At 38.2% G+C, this 22,748-nt stretch overlaps 1 protein-coding gene across 1 annotated transcript; it reads right to left on the reverse strand.

Annotated features, from left to right (window-relative positions):
• Nucleotides 1-1,204: 1,204 nt before the first annotated feature.
• Nucleotides 1,205-2,236, reverse strand: LOC145682727 (uncharacterized). Its single transcript, XM_081754113.1, has one exon. The coding sequence runs from the start codon at nucleotides 2,234-2,236 to the stop codon at nucleotides 1,205-1,207; it is 1,032 nt and encodes a 343-aa protein (XP_081610239.1).
• Nucleotides 2,237-22,748: the final 20,512 nt, after the last annotated feature.

Here is a 22,748-nt window from a genome sequence, read left to right on the forward strand (position 1 = left end):
CTGAACATGAATGTGCGCATATGGAAAACAAATAGGATCAAGTACTGCTTCTCTGGCACGTGTTACCCACACCGGCCGCCATCTTGGATCCGCAATATCGAGTTCAACTTTCGGTTTTTCAAATGGGAATAGGTGCATGTGATACATCAAATTCATATAAAATTTTCTCGGAAAATTCATTGGTGTAGTGAGTTTTATGGTAGCTTGTACAGTACCATTTGCGAGATATTACATGTTAAATTCCTCTAGGCACTTCGCGAATCGACATTACAGGGTAATGTGAATTACGCTTACATTTTTGATGTTGACAAATTGAAACAATTTCTAACTGGAAAATAATGTAGGTATAAACAAACTCTCTACAATATTGGTGTCATAATCTTACAACATTTCTGTGAGTGATTGTTATTACTTCCAAGTTATTCTACGAACAAAGAAGTATTGTATTACGAACATAATGCCTAATGTAAATCTAGATACGACCAGATTTTCGTGAAGATCTACCATATCCTATTTAAGTCTGTGTGTCTGTATGTATGTACGTTCAGAAGACATTTCGTCAACAGTGAATCACGTAAAAGGTCACATATTCATACGAGGTACTGCACAACTTTTTAATGTTTGAATTTGTGAAGTGCCTCACATTTAACATGCAATATCTTGCAAGTGGTACAAGCTACCGTAAATCTCACTACACCAATGAATTTCCGAGAAAATTTTGTATGAACTTAATGTATCACATGCACCTGTTCCAATTTGAAAAACCGAAAGTTGAACTCGATATTGCGGATCCAAGATGGCGGCCGGTGTGGGTAACACGTGCCAGAGAAGCAGTAGTTGATCCTATTTGTTTTGCATATGCCCACATTCATATTGAGTTACATCTAAAGAAAGTAAAAGCAATTTTGTGACCAAGCGTTATAGTAGTGTATGAATTCCGGATATATGAAGGTCCATAAATATGCAAATTACCCGTATGGGCCGCTAAAATTAGTACAATATACTTTGGGCCGCGGAAAAATTTGAATTTAAGTTAATTTTAGACGATTCCCGAGGGGACACTTCGCGAATGTACCTTGTCAATATTAGGTAAGATGTGCATGTGAATGGAATTGTTAAATATGCTGCTTTCTTGCAAAAATACAGAAAAACAACCTTTCCCCCCGAGGAGTTGACATTCCCCCCCGGGTGAAAATGTCTGAATTCAACACTGCTCACAAGTAAACAGAGGATGTTTACCAGCTTTACAAAATTTACAATCAGTCTTAACGGTGGCTAAGTAAGATTTGAACACAGGTGAATGCTTGTCACTATGCTTTTTAACACTAACAGATAATTTGGTCTGTTTATTACTTTCACTTGGTAACGGTTTAGCTTTCTCGAGCGCTTGAAGTCTATGTTCTAGAAAATTGAATAACTCACTAACAGTACTAAAATCTGAACCCTTGCACTGTAACTCAAATGCTCTCCTAGTTTCCTGATCAAGATTACCTAAGAAATGTTGTACTAATATTACGTCACTCAGATTAACATTTTCAACAAGTGCATTAAGCGCTGACACTGACGTCATAGCTGTATTCAAGAAATTACGCAACTGGTGAGCATTTTCTTTCGTTACTGAACGAATGTGAAGCATTTCATTAACATGAGATGCAGCTAATAACCTTTTATTATCATACCTTTCATTTAATTGTTCCCAAGCTATAGAGTAATTAGCTTCAGTAATTGGTAAGCTTTGGATAAGGTTTAACGCTTCATTACGAAGTGAAGCACGTAAGTATTGATATTTTTGAATAGCTGATATATCAGAATTATTGTGAATCAATGAAAGAAAGGTGTCCCTAAATGATATCCACTTTGTATAATCACCGTGAAATACTGGTAAATCAATAGTCGGTAACTTTACACTGGATGCGATACGTGAATTATTTTTCGGATCTTTAGGTTTGGTAGTATTATGAGCATTAATGATACCTTGCATGCGAGATTTTACATCGAAATAAGTTTCTTCAATAGCTGCACGCGCATCTTCCTGTTCACTATCACCTGATAGTAACTCAATGTCATTTAAAATAATTTCTAATTTAGACCACACAGTTTGCAGCAGTTCTAGGCGAGTGCTAATTGTTTCAATACTATGTTTTTGACTGTCAAATTGATTGACAAACGAGCATATTCGTGTTAACTGACCTTTGTAAACTGCTCTTTGTTTTACAATCTGAGATAATTCAGCCATGATGCCAGCTACTTACAATTAAAATAAACAAAATAATAGAAGCAAATGAAACAAAATAAAGTTACACACACAGTAAATTTTAACTTGGAGTTGGCAACCCTGTTACTTTGCGATGACGAATGCAAGCATGACATTCATGCATTGATATCAAAGTATAAGTTTTGAGCTTCTTGCTAGGCCCAAATGCATTAACTTCAACACGTCGTCTAGCTAGACTTGAAACGCATAAACATTCACCTCGCCCATCTTAGCCACAAAATCCAGCCACAATACTAAGGACGTTCAAGGTCATCCACACAATACACAAGGTTGCAAGCACTACAAAGTTAAAACGTAGAAAAATAAAATCCAATACCAAGATTACTCCACGCTCAAAAGGACCCATGCAATCATGATCACTATCATCCCTTTACATAATATTGACAACCTCGCTGCATCGTGCCTTTAATTTGGGGATGGTTTGCGTAATGCTGCCAGCAGGTTTTGTGTGCTAAATGTCGTGGTATCAATACCACAACATATAAACGAAATTGTTCAAATTTACAAAAACTTCTGTGGCCAGGGTCGTGCACGTTCACTAGCGGGTCAGGACCCATGCGATCAACATCCCTATCATACGTTTACTTACTATACAAAAAATTGTGCTGTAAAATGTCTTGGTATCAATACCACAACACATAAACGAAATGGTTTAAATTTACAAAAAAATTTGTGGCCAGGGTCGTGCACGTTCATTAGCGGGTCAGGACCCATGCGATCACCATCTCTTTACTTACTATACAAAAATGTGTGCTGTAAAATGTGGTATGAATATCACAACACATAAACGAAATGGTTCAAATTTACAAAAACTTTTGTGGCCAGGGTCGAGCACGTTCACTAGCGGGTCAGGACCCATGCGATCATCATCCCTATCATCCCTTTACTTATTATACAAAAATTAGTTCTTTAAAATGTCGTGGTATCAATACCACAACATATAAACGAAATGGTTCAAATTTACAAAAACTTTTGTGGCCAGGGTCGTGCACGTTCACTAGCGGGTCAGGACCCATGCGATCATCATCCCTATCATCCCTTTACTTACTATACAAAAATTTGTGCTGTAAAATGTCGTGGTATCAATACAACAAGACATAAACGAATTGGTTCAAATTTACAAAAACTTTTGTCGCCAGGGTAGTGCACTTTCACTAGCGGGTCAGGACCCATGCGATCATCATCCCTATCATCCCTTTAATTACTATACAAAAGTTTGTGCTGTAAAGTGTCGTGGTATCAATACCACAACACATAAACGAAATGGTTCAAATTTACAAAAAACTTTTGTGGCCAGGGTCGTGCACGTTCACTAGCGGGTCAGTACCCATGCGATCATCATCACTATCATCCGTTTACTTACTATAAAAAAATGTGCTGTAAAATGTCGTGGTATCAATACCACAAGACATAAAGGAAATGGTTCAAATTTACAAAAACTTTTGTAGCCAGGGTCGTGCACGTTCACTAGCGGGTCAGGACCCATGCGATCATCCTCCCTATCATCCCTTTACTTACTATACAAAAATTTGTGCTGTAAAATGTCGTGGTATCAATACAACAAGACACAAACGAAATGGTTCAAATTTAAAAAAAACTATTGTAGCCAGGGTCCTGCACGTTCACTAGCGGGTCAGGACCCATGCGATCATCATTCCTATCATCCGTTTACTTACTATACAAAAAATTGTGCTGTAAAATGTCGTGGTATCAATACCACAAGACAAACGAAATGGTTCAAATTTACAAAAACTTTTGTGGCCAGGGTCGTGCACGTTCACTAGCAGGTCAGGACCCATGCCATCATCATCCCTATCATCCGTTTAAATACTATACAAAAATCTGTGCTGTAAAATGTCGTGGTATCAATACCACAAGACATAAAGTAAATGGTTCAAATTTAAAAAAAACTATTGTGGCCAGGGTCGTGCACGTTCACTAGCGGGTCAGGACCCATGCGATCATCATCCCTATCATCCCTTTACTTACTATACAAAAATTTGTGCTGTAAAATGTCGTGGTATCAATACCAAGGGACATAAACGAATTGGTTCAAAATTACAAAATTTTTTTTGGCCAGGGTAGTGCACGTTCACTAGGGGGTCAGGACCCATGCGATCATCATCCCTATCATCCCTTTACTTACTATACAAAAGTTTGTGCTGTAAAATGTCGTGGTATCAATACCACAACACATAAACGAAATGATTCAAATTTTAAAAAATACTATTATAGCAAGGGTCGTGCACGTTCTCTAGCGGGTCAGGACCCACGCAATCATCATCCCTATCATCCGTTTACTTACTATACAAAAATTTGTGCTGTAAAATTTCGTGGTATCAATACCAAAAGACATAAAGGAAATGGTTCAAATTTACAAAAACTTTTTGGCCATGGTCGTGCACGTTCACTAGCGGGTCAGTACCCATGCGATCATCACCCCTATCATCCGTTTACTTACTATACAAAAATTTGTGCTGTAAAATGTCGTTGTATCAATACCACAAGACATAAACGAAATGGTTCAAATTTCCAAAAACTTTTGTGGACAGGGTCATGAACGTTCACTACCTGGTCAGGACCCATGCGATCATCATCCCTATCATCCGTTTACTTACTATACAAAAATTTGTGCTGTAAAATGTCGTGGTATCAATACCACAAAACATAAAGGAAATGGTTCAAATTTACACAAACTTTTGTGGCCAGGGTCGTGCACGTTCACTAGCGGGTCAGGACCCATGCGATCATCATCCCTATCATCCGTTTAAATACTATACAAAAATTTGTGCTGTAAAATGTCGTGGTATCAATATCACAAGACATAAACGAAATGGTTCAAATTTAAAATAAAATTTTGTGGCCAGGGTCGTGCACGTTTACTAGCGGGTCAGGACCCATGCGATCATCTACCCTATCATCCCTTTACTTACCATACAAAAATTTGTGCTGTAAAATGTCGTGGTATCAATACCACAACACATAAACGAAATAGTTCGAATCTACAAAGACTTTTGTGGCCAGGGTCGTGCACGTTCACTAGCGGGTCAGGACCCACGCGATCATCATTCCTATCATCCCTTTACTTACTATACAAAAATTTGTGCTGTAAAATGTCGTGGTATCAATATCACAAGACAAACAAAATGGTTCAAATTTACAAAAACTTTTTTGGCCAGGGTCGTGCACGTTCACTAGCGGGTCAGGACCCACGCGATCATCATTCCTATCATCCCTTTACTTACTATACAAAAATTTGCGCTGTAAAATGTCGTGGTATCAATATCACAAGACAAACAAAATGGTTCAAATTTACAAAAACTTTTTTGGCCAGGGTCGTGCACATTCGCTAATGGGTCGGTACCCATGCGATCATCATTCCTATCATCCCTTATTTAATATACAAAAATTTGTGCTGTAAAATGTCGTGGTTACAATACCACAACACATAAACTAAATGGTTCAAATTTAAAAAAACTTTTGTGGCTAGGGTCGTGCACGTTCACTAGCGTGTCAGGACCCATGCGATCATCATCCCTATCATCCGTATACTTACTGCTCAAAAATTTGTGCTGTAAAATGTCGTGGTATCAATACCACAAGAAATAAACGACATTTTACAGCACAAATTTTTGTATAGTAAGTAAAAAGATGATAGGGATGATGATCGCATGGGTACTGTTCCGCTAGTGAAGGTGCATGACCCTTGCCACAAAAGTTTCTCTAATTTGAATCATCTTCTTTATGTCTTGTTGTATTGATACCACGACTTTCACAGCACAAATTTTTGTATAGTAAGTAAAGGGATGATAGGGATGATGATCGCATGTTTCCTGAACCATTAGCGAACGTGCAGGACCCTGGCCACAAAAGATTTTGTAAATTTGAACCATTTCCTTTATGTTTTGTGGTATTGATACCACAACATTTTACAGCACAAATTTTGTATAGTAAATAAAGGGATGATAGGCATGATTATCGCATGGGTCCTGTCCCGCTAGTGAACGTGCACGACCCTGGCCACAAAAGTATTTGTAAATTTGAACCATTTAATTTGTGTCTTGTGGTATTGATACCACGACTTTTACAGCACAAATTTTTGTATAGTAAGTAAAGGGATGATAGGTATGATGATCGCATGTGTCCTGTCAGGCTAGTGAACGTGCACGACCCTGGCCACAAAAGTTTTGGTAAATTTTAACCATTCCTTTTATGTCTTGTGGTATTGATACCACGACTTTTACAGCACAAATTTTTGTATAGTAGGTTATAGGATGATAGGGATGATGATTGCATTTTTGCTGAACCATTAGCGAACGTGCACGACCCTGGCCACAAAAGATTTTTTAAATTTGAACCATTTCCTTTATGTCTTGTGGTATTGATACCACAACATTTTACAGTACAAATTTTTGTGTAGTACGTAAAAAGATGATAGGGATGATGATCGCATGGATCCTGTCCCGCTAGTGAACGTGCACAACCCTGGCCACAAATGTTTTTGTAAATGTGAACCATTTTCTTTATGTCTTGTGGTATTGATACCACAACATTTTACGGCCCAAATTTTTGTATATTAAATAATGGGATGATAGGGATGATGATCGCATGGGTCCTGAACCGCTAGTGAACGTGCACGACCCTGGACACAAAAGTTTTTGAAAAGGTGAACCATTTCGTTCGCCTTGTGGTATTGATATAACGACATTTTACAGCACAAATTTTTGTATAGTAAGTAAAGGGATGATGGGGATGATCGCATGGGTCCTGTCCGGCTAGTAAACGTGCACGACCCTGGCCACAAAAGTATTTGTAAATTTGAACCATTTCCTTTATGTCTTGTGGTATTAATACCACGATATTTTACAGCACAAATTTTTATATAGTAAGTAAACGAATGATAGGGATGATGATCGCATGGGTACTGTCCCGCTAGTGAACGAGCACGACCCTGGCTACAAAAGTTTTTGTAAATTTGAACCATTTACTTTGTCTTGTGGTATTCGTACCACGAATTTTTGCAGCACAAATTTTTGTATATTAAGTAAAGGGATGATAGGTATGATGATCGCATGGGTCCTGTCCCGCTTGTGAACGTGCACGACCCTGGCTACAAAAGTTTTTGTAAATTTGAACCATTTCCTTTATGTCTGGTTGTATTGATACCACGACTTTCACAGCACAAATTTTTGTATAGTAAGTAAAGGGATGATAGGGATGATGATCGCATGTTTCCTGAACCATTAGTGAACGTGCACGACCCTGGCCACAAAAGATTTATTAAATTTGAACCATTTCCTTTATGTCTTGTGATACCACAACATTTTACAGTACAAATTTTTGTATAGTAAGTAAAAAGATGATAGGGATGATGATCGCATGGGTCCTGTCCCGCTAGTGAACGTGCACGACCCTGGCTAGAAAAGTTTTTGTAAATTTGAACCATTTATTTTATGTCTTGTGGTATTGATACCACGAAATTTTACAGCCCAAATTTTGGTATAGTAAGTAAAAAGATGATAGGGATGATGATCGCATGGGTCCTGTTCCGCTAGTGAAGTTGCACGACCCTGGCCACAATTTTTTTTGTAAATTTGAACCATTTCCTTTTTGTCTTGTGGTATTGATACCACGACTTTTACAGCACAAATTTTTCTATAGTAAGTAAAGGGATGATAGGGATGATGATCGCATGTTTCCTGAACCATTAGTGATCGTGCACGACCCTGGCCACAAAAGATTTTGTAAATTTGAACCATTTCCTTTATGTCTTGTGGTATTGATACCACAACATTTTACAGCACAAATTTTTGTATAGTAAGTAAAGGGATGATAGGCATGATTATCGATTGGTTCCTGTCCCGCTAGTGAACGTGTACGACCGTGGCCACAAAAGTATTTGTAAATTTGAACCATTTAATTTATGTCTTGTGGTATTGATACCACAACATTTTACAGCACAAATTTTTGTATAGTAAGTAAAGGGATGATAGGGATGATGATCGCGTGGGTCCTGACCCGCTAGTGAACGTGCACGACCCTGGCCAGAAAATTTTTTGAAAATGTGAACCGTTTCGTTTATGCCGTGTGGTATTGATACCACAACATTTTACAGCAGAAACTTTTGTATAGTAAGTAAAGTATGATTGGGATGATGATCGCATGGGTCCTGTCCCGCTAGTGAACGTGCACGACCCTGGCCACAAATGTTTTTTGTAAATTTGAAGCATTTCCTTTATGGCTTGTGGTATTGATACCACGACATTTTACAGCACAAATTTTTGTATAGTAAGTAAAAAGATGATAAAGATGATGATTCCGTATGTCCTGTCTTGCTAGTGAACGTGCACGAACTTGGCCATAAAAGTTTTTTGTAAATTTGAACCATTTACTTTATGTCTTGTGGTATTCATACCACGAATTTTTACAGCACAAATCTTTGTATATTAAGTATGGGGATGATAGGTATGATGATCGCATGGGTCCTGTCCCACTAGTGAACGTGCACGACCCTGGCTACAATAGTTTTTGTAAATTTGAACCATTTCCTTTATGTCTTGTGGTATTGATACCACGACATTTTACAGCACAAATTTTTGTATAGTAAGTAAAAAGATGATAGGGATGATGATCGCATGGGTCCTGTACCGCTAGTGAAGTTGCAGGACTCTGGCCACAAAAGTTTTGGTAAATTTGAACCATTTCCTGTAAGGTCTTGTGTTATTGATACCACGACTTTTACAGCACAAATTTTTGTATAGTAAGTAAAGGGATGATGATCGCTTGTTTCCTGAACCATTAGTGAACGTGCACGACCCTGGCCGCAAAAAATTTTGTAAATTTGAACCATTTACTTTATGTCTTGTGGTATTGATACCACAACATTTTAAAGTACAATTTTTTGTATAGTAAGTAAAAAGATGATAGGGATGATGATCGCATGGGTCCTGTCCCGCTAGTAAACGTGCACGACCCTGGCTACAAAAGTTTTTGTAAATTTGAACCATTTCCTTTATGGCTTGTGGTATTGATACCACGACATTTTACAGCACAAATTTTTGTATAGTAAGTAAAGTGATGATGTCGATGATGATCGCAAAAGTCCTGTCCCGCTAGTAAACGTGCACGACCCTGGCTACAAAAGATTTTGTAAATTTGAGCCATTTCCTTTTTGTTTTGTGGTATTCATACCCCAATATTTTACAGCACAAATTTTTGTATAGTAAGTAAAGGGATGATAGGGATGATGGTCGCATGGGACCTGTCACGCTAGTGGACGTACATGACCCTGGCTACAATTTTTTGTTAATTTGAACCATTTCATTTATGTCTTGTGGTATTGATACCACGACATTTTACAGCACAAATTTTTGTATAGTAAGTAAAGGGGTGATAAAGATGATGATCGCATTTGTCCTGAATAGCTAGTGAACGTGCACGACAGTGGCTACAAAAGTTTTTTTAAATTTGAACCATTTCTTTTATGTTTTGTGGTATTGATACCACGACATTTTACAGCACAAATTTTTGTATAGTAAGTAGAGGGATGATAGGGATGATGATCGCATGGGTCCTCTACCGGTGGTGAACGTGCATAACCCTGGCCACAAAAGTTTTTGAAAATGTGAACCATTTAATTTACGTCTTGTGGTATTGATACCACGACATTTTACAGCACAAATTTTTGTATAGTAAGTAAAAAGATGATAGGGATAATGATCGCATGGGTCCTTTCCCGCTAGTGAACGTGCACGACCCTGGCCACAAAAGTTTTTTTAAATTTGAACCATTTCATTTATGGCTTCTGGTATTAATACCAAAAAAATTTACAGCACAAATTTTTGTATATTAAGTAAAGGGATGATAGGTATGATGATCGGATGGGTCCTGTCCCGCTAGTAAACGTGCACGACCCTGGATACAAAAGTTTTTGTAAATTTGAACCATTTCCTTTACGTCTTGTGGTATTGATACCACGACATTTTACAGCACAAATTTTTGTATAGTAAGTAAAAAGATGATAGGCATGATTATCGCATGGGTCATGTCCTGCTAGTGAACGTGCACGACCGTGGCCACAAAAGTATTTGTAAATTTGAACCATTTAATTTATGTCTTGTGGTATTGATACCACAACATTTTAGAGCACAAATTTTTGTATAGTAAGTAAAGGGGTGATAGGGATGATGATCGCGTGGGTCCTGACCGGCTAGTGAACGTGCACAACACTGGCCACAAAATTTTTTGATAATGTGAACCGTTTCGTTTATGCCGTGTGGTATTGATACCACAACATTTTACAGCACAAATTTTTGTATAGTAAGTAAAGGTATAATTGGGATGATGATCGCATGGGTCCTGTCCCGCTAGTGAACGTGCACGACCCTGACCACAAAATTTTTTGTAAATTTGAAGCATTTCCTTTATGTCTTGTGGTATTGATACCACGATATTTTACAGCACAAATTTTTGTATAGTAAGTAAAGGGATGATAAAGATGATGATCGCGTATGTCCTGTCTTGCTAGTGAACGTGCACGAACTTGGCCACAAAAGTTTTTGTAAATTTGAACCATTTACTTTATGTCTTGTTGTATTCATACCACCAATTTTAACAGCACAAATCTTTGTATATTAAGTATGGGGATGATAGGTATGATGATCGCATGGGTCCTGTCCCGCTAGTGAACGTGCACGACCCTGGCTACAATAGTTTTTGTAAATTTGAACCATTTCCTTTATGTCTTGTGGTGTTGATACCACAACATTTTACAGTACAAATTTTAGTATAGTAAGTAAAAAGATGATAGGGATGATGATCGCATGGGTCCTGTCCCGCTAGTGAACGTGCACGACCCTGGCCACAAATGTTTTTGTAAGTTTGAACCATTTCCTTTTTGTCTTGTGGTATTGATACCACGACTTTTACAGCACAAATTTTTGTATAGTAAGTAAAGGGATGATAGGGATGATGATCGCATGTTTCCTGAACCATTAGTGATCGTGCACGACCCTGGCCACAAATGTTTTTGTAAATTTGAACCATTTCCTTTTTGTCTTGTGGAATTGATACCACGACTTTTACAGCACAAATTTTTGTATAGTAAGTAAAGGGATGATAGGGATGATGATCGCATGTTTCCTGAATCATTAGTGATCGTGCACGACCCTGGCCACAAAAGATTTTGTAAATTTGAACCATTTCCTTTATGTCTTGTGGTATTGATACCACAATATTTTACAGCACAAATTTTTGTATAGTAAGTAAAGGGATGATAGGGATGATGATCGCGTGGGTCCTGTCCCGCTAGTGAACGTGCACGACCGTGGCCACAAAAGTATTTGTAAATTTGAACCATTTAATTTGTGTCTTGTGGTATTGATACCACAACATTTTACAGCACAAATTTTTGTATAGTAAGTAAAGGGATGATAGGGATGATGATCGCGTGGGTCCTGACCCGCTAGTGAACGTGCAAGACCCTGGCCAGAAAATTTTTTGAAAATGTGAACCGTTTCGTTTATGCCGTGTGGTATTGATACCACAACATTTTACAGCAGAAACTTTTGTATAGTAAGTAAAGGTATGATTGGGATGATGAACGCATGGGTTCTGTCCCGCTAGTGAACGTGCACGACCCTGGCCACAAAAGTTTTTTGTAAATTTGAAGCATTTCCTTTATGCCTTGTGGTATTCATAGCACAACATATTACGGCACAAAAATTTGTATATTAAATAAAGGGATGATTGGGATGATGATCGCATGGGTCCTGACCCACTAGTGAACGTGCACGACCCTGGACAAAAAAGTTTCTGAAAAGGTGAACCATTTCGTTTGTCTTGTGGTATTGATATAACGACATTTTACAGCACAAATTTTTGTATAGTAAGTAAAGGGATGATGGGGATGATGATCGCATAAGTCCTGTCCCACTAGTAAACGTGCACGACCCTGGCCACAAAAGTTTTTGTAAATTTGATCCATTTCCTTTATGTCTTGTGGTATTCATACCACGACATTTTACAGCACAAATATTTTTATAGTAAGTAAAGGGATGATAGGGATGATGATCGCATGGGTCCTGTCCCGCTAGTGAACGTGCATGACCCTGGCTAAAAAGTTTTTGTAAATTTGAACCATTTCCTTTATGGCTTGTGGTATTGATACCACGACATTTTACAACACAAATTTTTGTATAGTAAGTAATAAGATGATAGGCATGATTATCGCATGGGTCCTGTCCCGCTAGTGAACGTGCACGACCGTGGCCACAAAAGTATTTGTAAATTTGAACCATTTAATTTATCTCTTGTGGTATTGATACCACAACATTTTAGAGCACAAATTTTTGTATAGTAAGTAAAGGGATGATAGGGATGATGATCGCGTGGGTCCTGACCCGTTAGTGAACGTGCACGACCATGGCCACAAAATTTTTTGAAAATGTGAACCGTTTCGTTTATGCCGTGTGGTATTGATACCACAACATTTTACAACACAAATTTTTGTATAGTAAGTAAAGGTATGATTGGGATGATGATCGCATGGGTCCTGTCCCGTTAGTGAACGTGCACGACCCTGGCCACAAAAATATTTGTAAATTTGAACCATTTAATTTGTGTCTTGTGGTATTGATACCACGACTTTTACAGCACAAATTTTTGTATAGTAAGTAAAGGGATGATAGGTATGATGATCGCATGTTTCCTGAACCATTAGTGATCGTGCACGACCCTGGCCACAAATGTTTTTGTAAATTTGAACCATTTCCTTTTTGTCTTGTGGTATTGATACCACGACTTTTACAGCACAAATTTTTGTATTGTAAGTAAAGGGATGATAGGGATGATGATCGCATGTTTCCTGAACCATTAGTGATCGTGCACGACCCTGGCCACAAAAGATTTTGTAAATTTGAACCATTTCATTTATGTCTTGTGGTATTGATACCACAACATTTTACAGCACAAATTTTTGTATAGTAAGTAAAGGGATGATAGGGATGATGATCGCGTGGGTCCTGTCCCGCTAGTGAACGTGCACGACCGTGGCCACAAAAGTATTTGTAAATTTGAACCATTTAATTTGTGTCTTGTGGTATTGATACCACAACATTTTACAGCACAAATTTTTGTATAGTAAGTAAAGGGATGATAGGGATGATGATCGCGTGGGTCCTGACCCGCTAGTGAACGTGCAAGACCCTGGCCAGAAAATTTTTTGAAAATGTGAACCGTTTCGTTTATGCCGTGTGGTATTGATACCACAACATTTTACAGCAGAAACTTTTGTATAGTAAGTAAAGGTATGATTGGGATGATGATCGCATGGGTCCTGTCCCGCTAGTGAACGTGCACGACCCTGGCCACAAAAGTTTTTTGTAAATTTGAAGCATTTCCTTTATGTCTTGTGGTATTGATAGCACAACATATTACGGCACAAATTTTTGTATATTAAATAAAGGGATGATTGGGATGATGATCGCATGGGTCCTGACTCACTAGTGAACGTGCACGACCCTGGACAAAAAAGTTTTTGAAAAGGTGATCCATTTCGTTTGTCTTGTGGTATTGATATAACGACATTTTACAGCACAAATTTTTGTATAGTAAGTAAAGGGATGATGGGGATGATGATCGCATAAGTCCTGTCCCACTAGTAAACGTGCACGACCCTGGCCACAAAAGTTTTTGCAAATTTGAACCATTTCCTATATGTCTTGTGGTATTCATACCACGACATTTTACAGCACAAATATTTTTATAGTAAGAAAAGGGATGATAGGGATGATGATCGCATGGGTCCTGTCCCGCTAGTGAACGTGCACGACCCTGGCTAAAAAGTTTTTGTAAATTTGAACCATTTCCTTTATGGCTTGTGGTATTGATACCACGACATTTTACAGCACAAATTTTTGTATAGTAAGTAAAAAGATGATAGGCATGATTATCGCATGGGTCCTGACTCACTAGCGAACGTGCACGACCCTGGCCACAAAAGTATTTGTAAATTTGAACCATTTAATTTGTGTCTTGTGGTATTGATACCACGACTTTTACAGCACAAATTTTTGTATAGTAAGTAAAGGGATGATAGGTATGATGATCGCATGTGTCCTGTCAGGCTAGTGAACGTGCACGACCCTGGCCACAAAAGTTTTGGTAAATTTTAACCATTCCTTTTATGTCTTGTGGTATTGATACCACGACTTTTACAGCACAAATTTTTGTATAGTAGGTTATAGGATGATAGGGATGATGAACGCATTTTGGCTGAACCATTAGCGAACGTGCACGACCCTGGCCACAAAAGATTTTTTAAATTTGAACCATTTCCTTTATGTCTTGTGGTATTGATACCACAACATTTTACAGTACAAATTTTTGTGTAGTACGTAAAAAGATGATAGGGATGATGATTGCATGGGTCCTGTCCCGCTAGTGAACGTGCACAACCCTGGCCACAAATGTATTTGTAAATGTGAACCATTTTCTTTATGTCTTGTGGTATTGATACCACAACATTTTACGGCCCAAATTTTTGTATATTAAATAATGGGATGATAGGGATGATGATCGCATGGGTCCTGACCCGCTAGTGAACGTGCACGACCCTGGACACAAAAGTTTTTGAAAAGGTGAACCATTTCGTTCGCCTTGTGGTATTGATATAACGACATTTTACAGCACAAATTTTTGTATAGTAAGTAAAGGGATGATGGGGATGATGATCGCATGGGTCCTGTCCGGCTAGTAAACGTGCACGACCCTGGCCACAAAAGTATTTGTAAATTTGAACCATTTCCTTTATGTCTTGTGGTATTCATACCACGATATTTTACAGCACAAATTTTTATATAGTAAGTAAACGAATGATAGGGATGATGATCGCATGGGTACTGTCCCGCTAGTGAACGAGCACGACCCTGGCTACAAAAGTTTTTGTAAATTTGAACCATTTACTTTGTCTTGTGGTATTCGTACCACGAATTTTTGCAGCACAAATTTTTGTATATTAAGTAAAGGGATGATAGGTATGATGATCGCATGGGTCCTGTCCCGCTTGTGAACGTGCACGACCCTGGCTACAAAAGTTTTTGTAAATTTGAACCATTTCCTTTATGTCTGGTTGTATTGATACCACGACTTTCACAGCACAAATTTTTGTATAGTAAGTAAAGGGATGATAGGGATGATGATCGCATGTTTCCTGAACCATTAGTGAACGTGCACGACCCTGGCCACAAAAGATTTATTAAAATTGAACCATTTCCTTTATGTCTTGTGGTATTGATACCACAACATTTTACAGTACAAATTTTTGTATAGTAAGTAAAAAGATGATAGGGATGATGATCGCATGGGTCCTGTCCCGCTAGTGAACGTGCACGACCCTGGCTAGAAAAGTTTTTGTAAATTTGAACCATTTCTTTTATGTCTTGTGGTATTGATACCACGAAATTTTAAAGCCCAAATTTTGGTATAGTAAGTAAAAACATGATAGGGATGATGATCGCATGGGTACTGTTCCGCTAGTGAAGTTGCACGACCCTGGCTACAATTTTTTTTGTAAATTTGAACCATTTCCTTTTTGTCTTGTGGTATTGATACCACGACTTTTACAGCACAAATTTTTGTATAGTAAGTAAAGGGATGATAGGGATGATGATCGCATGTTTCCTGAACCATTAGTGATCGTGCACGACCCTGGCCACAAAAGATTTTGTAAATTTGAACCATTTCCTTTATGTCTTGTGGTATTGATACCATAACATTTTACAGCACAAATTTTTGTATAGTAAGTAAAGGGATGATAGGCATGATTATCGCTTGGGGCCTGTCCCGCTAGTGAACGTGCACGACCGTGGCCACAAAAGTATTTGTAAATTTGAACCGTTTAATTTATGTCTTGTGGTATTGATACCACGACATTTTACAGCACAAATTTTTGTATAGTAAGTAAAGGGGTGATAAAGATGATGATCGCATTTGTCCTGAATAGCTAGTGAACGTGCACGACCCTGGCTACAAAAGTTTTTTTTAAATTTGAACCATTTCCTTTATGTTTTGTGGTATTGATACCACGACATTTTACAGCACAAATTTTTGTATAGTAAGTAGAGGGATGATAGGGATGATGATCGCATGGGTCCTCTACCGGTGGTGAACGTGCATAACCCTGGCCACAAAAGTTTTTGAAAATGTGAACCATTTAATTTACGTCTTGTGGTATTGATACCACGACATTTTACAGCACAAATTTTTGTATAGTAAGTAAAAAGATGATAGGGATAATGATCGCATGGGTCCTTTCCCGCTAGTGAACGTGCCCGACCCTGGCCACAAAAGTTTTTTTAAATTTGAACCATTTCATTTATGGCTTCTGGTATTAATACCAAAAAAATTTACAGCACAAATTTTTGTATATTAAGTAAAGGGATGATAGGTATGATGATCGCATGGGTCCTGTCCCGCTAGTAAACGTGCACGACCCTGGATACAAAAGTTTTTGTAAATTTGAACCATTTCCTTTACGTCTTGTGGTATTGATACCACGACATTTTACAGCACAAATTTTTGTATAGTAAGTAAAAAGATGATAGGCATGATTATAGCATGGGTCATGTCCCGCTAGTGAACGTGCACGACCGTGGCCACAAAAGTATTTGTAAATTTGAACCATTTAATTTATGTCTTGTGGCATTGATACCACAACATTTTAGAGCACAAATTTTTGTATAGTAAGTAAAGGGATGATAGGGATGATGATCGCGTGGGTCCTGACCGGCTAGTGAACGTGCACAACCCTGGCCACAAAATTTTTTGAAAATGTGAACCGTTTCGTTTATGCCGTGTGGTATTGATACCACAACATTTTACAGCACAAATTTTTGTATAGTAAGTAAAGGTATAATTGGGATGATGATCGCATGGGTCCTGTCCGGCTAGTGAACGTGCACGACCCTGACCACAAAATTTTTTGTAAATTTGAAGCATTTCCTTTATGTCTTGTGGTATTGATACCACGATATTTTACAGCACAAATTTTTGTATAGTAAGTAAAGGGATGATAAAGATGATGATCGCGTATGTCCTGTCTTGCTAGTGAACGTGCACGAACTTGGCCACAAAAGTTTTTGTAAATTTGAACCATTTACTTTATGTCTTGTTGTATTCATACCACCAATTTTAACAGCACAAATCTTTGTATATTAAGTATGGGGATGATAGGTATGATGATCGCATGGGTCCTGTCCCGCTAGTGAACGTGCACGACCCTGGCTACAATAGTTTTTGTAAATTTGAACCATTTCCTTTATGTCTTGTGGTATTGATACCACAACATTTTACAGTACAAATTTTTGTATAGTAAGTAAAAAGATGATAGGGATGATGATCGCATGGGTCCTGTCCCGCTAGTGAACGTGCACGACCCTGGCCACAAATTTTTCTGTAAGTTTGAACCATTTCCTTTTTGTCTTGTGGTATTGATACCACGACTTTTACAGCACAAATTTTTGTATAGTAAGTAAAGGGATGATAGGGATGATGATCGCATGTTTCCCGAACCATTAGTGATCGTGCACGACCCTGGCCACAAATGTTTTTGTAAATTTGAACCATTTCCTTTTTGTCTTGTGGAATTGATACCACGACTTTTACAGCACAAATTTTTGTATAGTAAGTAAAGGGATGATAGGGATGATGATCGCATGTTTCCTGAATCATTAGTGATCGTGCACGACCCTGGCCACAAAAGATTTTGTAAATTTGAACCATTTCCTTTATGTCTTGTGGTATTGATACCACAATATTTTACAGCACAAATTTTTGTATAGTAAGTAAAGGGATGATAGGGATGATGATCGCGTGGGTCCTGTCCCGCTAGTGAACGTGCACGACCGTGGCCACAAAAGTATTTGTAAATTTGAACCATTTAATTTGTGTCTTGTGGTATTGATACCACAACATTTTACAGCACAAATTTTTGTATAGTAAGTAAAGGGATGATAGGGATGATGATCGCGTGGGTCCTGACCCGCTAGTGAACGTGCAAGACCCTGGCCAGAAAATTTTTTGAAAATGTGAACTGTTTCGTTTATGCCGTGTGGTATTGATACCACAACATTTTACAGCAGAAACTTTTGTATAGTAAGTAAAGGTATGATTGGGATGATGATCGCATGGGTTCTGTCCCGCTAGTGAACGTGCACGACCCTGGCCACAAAAGTTTTTTGTAAATTTGAAGCATTTCCTTTATGTCTTGTGGTATTGATAGCACAACATATTACGGCACAAAAATTTGTATATTAAATAAAGGGATGATTGGGATGATGATCGCATGGGTCCTGACCCACTAGTGAACGTGCACGACCCTGGACAAAAAAGTTTTTGAAAAGGTGAACCATTTCGTTTGTCTTGTGGTATTGATATAACGACATTTTACAGCACAAATTTTTGTATAGTAAGTAAAGGGATGATGGGGATGATGATCGCATAAGTCCTGTCCCACTAGTAAACGTGCACGACCCTGGCCACAAAAGTTTTTTTTAAATTTGAACCATTTCCTTTATGTCTTGTGGTATTCATACCACGACATTTTACAGCACAAATACTTTTATAGTAAGAAAAGGGATGATAGGGATGATGATCGCATGGGTCCTGTCCCGCTAGTGAACGTGCATGACCCTGGCTAAAAAGTTTTTGTAAATTTGAACCATTTCCTTTATGGCTTGTGGTATTGATACCACGACATTTTACAACACAAATTTTTGTATAGTAAGTAATAAGATGATAGGCATGATTATCGCATGGGTCCTGTCCCGCTAGTGAACGTGCACGACCGTGGCCACAAAAGTATTTGTAAATTTGAACCATTTAATTTATCTCTTGTGGTATTGATACCACAACATTTTAGAGCACAAATTTTTGTATAGTAAGTAAAGGGATGATAGGGATGATGATCGCGTGGGTCCTGACCCGTTAGTGAACGTGCACGACCATGGCCACAAAATTTTTTGAAAATGTGAACCGTTTCGTTTATGCCGTGTGGTATTGATACCACAACATTTTACAACACAAATTTTTGTATAGTAAGTAAAGGTATGATTGGGATGATGATCGCATGGGTCCTGTCCCGTTAGTGAACGTGCACGACCCTGGCTACAAAAGTTTTTGTAAATTTGAAGCATTTCTTTATGTCTTGTGGTATTGATACCACGACTTTTACAGCACAAATTTTTGTATAGTAAGTAAAGGGATGATAGGGATGATGATCGCATGTTTCCTGAACCATTAGTGATCGTGCACGACCCTGGCCACAAATGTTTTTGTAAATTTGAACCATTTCCTTTTTGTCTTGTGGTATTGATACCACGACTTTTACAGCACAAATTTTTGTATAGTAAGTAAAGGGATGATAGGGATGATGATCGCATGTTTCCTGAACCATTAGTGATCGTGCACGACCCTGGCCACAAAAGATTTTGTAAATTTGAACCATTTCCTTTATGTCTTGTGGTATTGATACCACAACATTTTACAGCACAAATTTTTGTATAGTAAGTAAAGGGATGATAGGGATGATGATCGCGTGGGTCCTGTCCCGCTAGTGAACGTGCACGACCGTGGCCACAAAAGTATTTGTAAATTTGAACCATTTAATTTGTGTCTTGTGGTATTGATACCACAACATTTTACAGCACAAATTTTTGTATAGTAAGTAAAGGGATGATAGGGATGATGATCACGTGGGTCCTGACCCGCTAGTGAACGTGCAAGACCCTGGCCAGAAAATTTTTTGAAAATGTGAACCGTTTCCTTTATGTCTTGTGGTATTTATACCACAACATTTTACAGTACAAATTTTTGTAGAGTAAGAAAAAAGATGATAAGGATGATGATCGCATGGGTCTTGTCCCGCTAGTGAACGTGCACGACCCTGGACACAAAAGTTTTTGAGGAGGTGAACCATTTCGTTTGTCTTGTGGTATTGATATAACGACATTTTACAGTAAAAATTTTTGCATAGTAAGTAAAGGGATAATAGGGATGATGATCGCATGTTTCCTGTCCCGCTAGTGAACGTGCACGACCCTGGCCACAAAAGTTTTTGTAAATTTGAACCATTTCCTTTTTGTTTTGTGGTATTCATACCCCAATATTTTACAGCACAAATTTTTGTATAGTAAGTAAAGGGATGATAGGGATGATGGTCGCATGGGACCTGTCACGCTAGTGGACGTGCAAGACCCTGGCTACAAATTTTTTGTTAATTTGTACCATTTCCTTTATGTCTTGTGGTATTGATACCACGACATTTTACACCACAAATTTTTGTATAGTAAGTAAAGGGATGATAAAGATGATGATCGCATTTGTCCTGAATAGCTAGTGAACGTGCACGACCCTGGCTACAAAAGTTTTTGTAAATTTGAACCATTTCCTTTATGTTTTGTGGTATTGATACCACGACATTTTACAGCACAAATTTTTGTATAGTAAGTAAAGGGATGATAGGGATGATGATTGCATGGGTCCTCAACCGGTGGTGAACGTGCATGACCCTGGCCACAAAAGTTTTTGAAAATGTGAACCATTTAATTTATGTCTTGTGGTATTGATACCACGACATTTTACAGCACAAATTTTTGTATAGTAAGTAAAAAGATGATAGGGATAATGATCACATGGGTCCTTTCCCGCTAGTGAACGTGCACGACCCTGGCCACAAAAGTTTTTTTTAAATTTGAACCATTTAATTTATGTCTTGTGGTATTGATACCACGACATTTTACAGCACAAATTTTTGTATAGTAAGTAAAGGGATGATAGGGATGATGATCGCATGGGTAGTGCTCCGATAGTGAACGTGCACGACCCTGGCTACAAAAGTTTTTGTAAATTTGAACCATTTATTTATGGCTTGTGGTATTGATACCACGACATTTTACAGCACAAATTTTTGTATAGTAAGTAAAGGGATGATAAAGATGATGATCGCGTGGGTCCTGTCTTGCTAGTGAACGTGCACGAACTTGGCCACAAAAGTTTTCGTAAATTTAAACCATTTACTTTATGTCTAGTGGTATTCATACCACGAATTTTTACAACACAAATTTTTCTATATTATGTAAAGGGATGATAGGTGTGATGATCGCATGGGTCCTGTCCCGCTAGTGAACGTGCACGACCCTGGCTACAAGTTTTTGTAAATTTGAACCATTTTTTTATGTCTTGTGGTATTGATACCACGACATTTTACAGCACAAATTTTTGTATAGTAAGTAAAAAGATGATAGGGATGATGATCGCATGGGTCCTTGCCCGCTAGTGAACGTGCACGACCCTGGCCAGAAAAGTTTTTAAAATTTGAACCATTTCTTTTATGTATTGTGGTATTGATACCACGACATTTTACAGCACAAATTTTTGTATAGTAAATGAAAGGATGATAATCGCATGGGTCCTGACCCGCTAGTGAACGTGCACGACCCTGGCCACAAATTTTTTTTGAAAATGTGAACCATTTTTTTTTTCTTGTGGTATTGATACCCCAACATTTTACAGCACAAATTTTTCTATAGTAAGTAAAGGGATGATGGGGATGATGATCGCATGTTTCCTGAACCATTAGTGAACGTGCACGACCCTGGCCACAAAAAATTTTGTAAATTTGAACCATTTACTTTAAGTCTTGTGGTATTGATACCACAACATTTTAAAGTACAAATTTTTGTATAGTAAGTAAAAAGATGATAGGGATGATGATCGCATGGGTCCTGTTCCGCTAGTGAAGTTGCACGACCCTGGCCACAAAAGTTTTTGTAAATTTGAACCATTTCCTTTATGTCTTGTGGTATTGATACCACGACTTTTACAGCACAATTTTTTGTATAGTAAGTAAAGGGATGATAGGGATGATGATCGCATGTTTCCTGAACCATTAGTGAACGTGCACGACCCTGGCCACAAAAGTATTTTTAAATTTGAACCATTTAATTTATGTCTTGTGGTATTGATACCACAACATTTTACAGCACAAATTTTTGTATAGTAAGTAAAAGGATGATAGGGATGATTATCGCGTGGGTCCTGACCCGCTAGTGAACGTGCACGCCCCTGGCCACAAAATTTTTTGAAAATGTGAACCGTTTCGTTTATCCCTAGTGGTATTCATACCACATTTTACAGCAGAAATTTTTGTATAGTAAGTAAAGGGATGATAGGTATGATGTTCGCATGTGTCCTGACGGCTAGTAAACGTGCACGACCCTGGCCACAAAAGTTTTTGTAAATTTTAACCATTTCCTTTATGTCTTGTGGTATTGATACCACGACATTTTACAGCACAAATTTTTGTATAGAAAGTAAAGGGATGTTAGGGATAATGATCGCATGTTTACTGAACCACTAGTGAACGTGCACGACCCTGGCCACAAAAGATTTTGTAAATTTGAACCATTTTATTTGT

The sequence above is a fragment of the Thermobia domestica genome, chromosome 4, assembly GCF_964235325.1.
Source record: "Thermobia domestica chromosome 4, izTheDome1.hap1.1, whole genome shotgun sequence".
Lineage (NCBI taxonomy): Eukaryota > Metazoa > Arthropoda > Insecta > Zygentoma > Lepismatidae > Thermobia > Thermobia domestica.

Excerpts from the sequence above, each read along its gene's own strand:
- LOC145682727 (XM_081754113.1), bottom strand. The coding sequence starts at position 2,236 with ATGGCTGAATTATCTCAGATTGTAAAACAAAGAGCAGTTTACAAAGGT.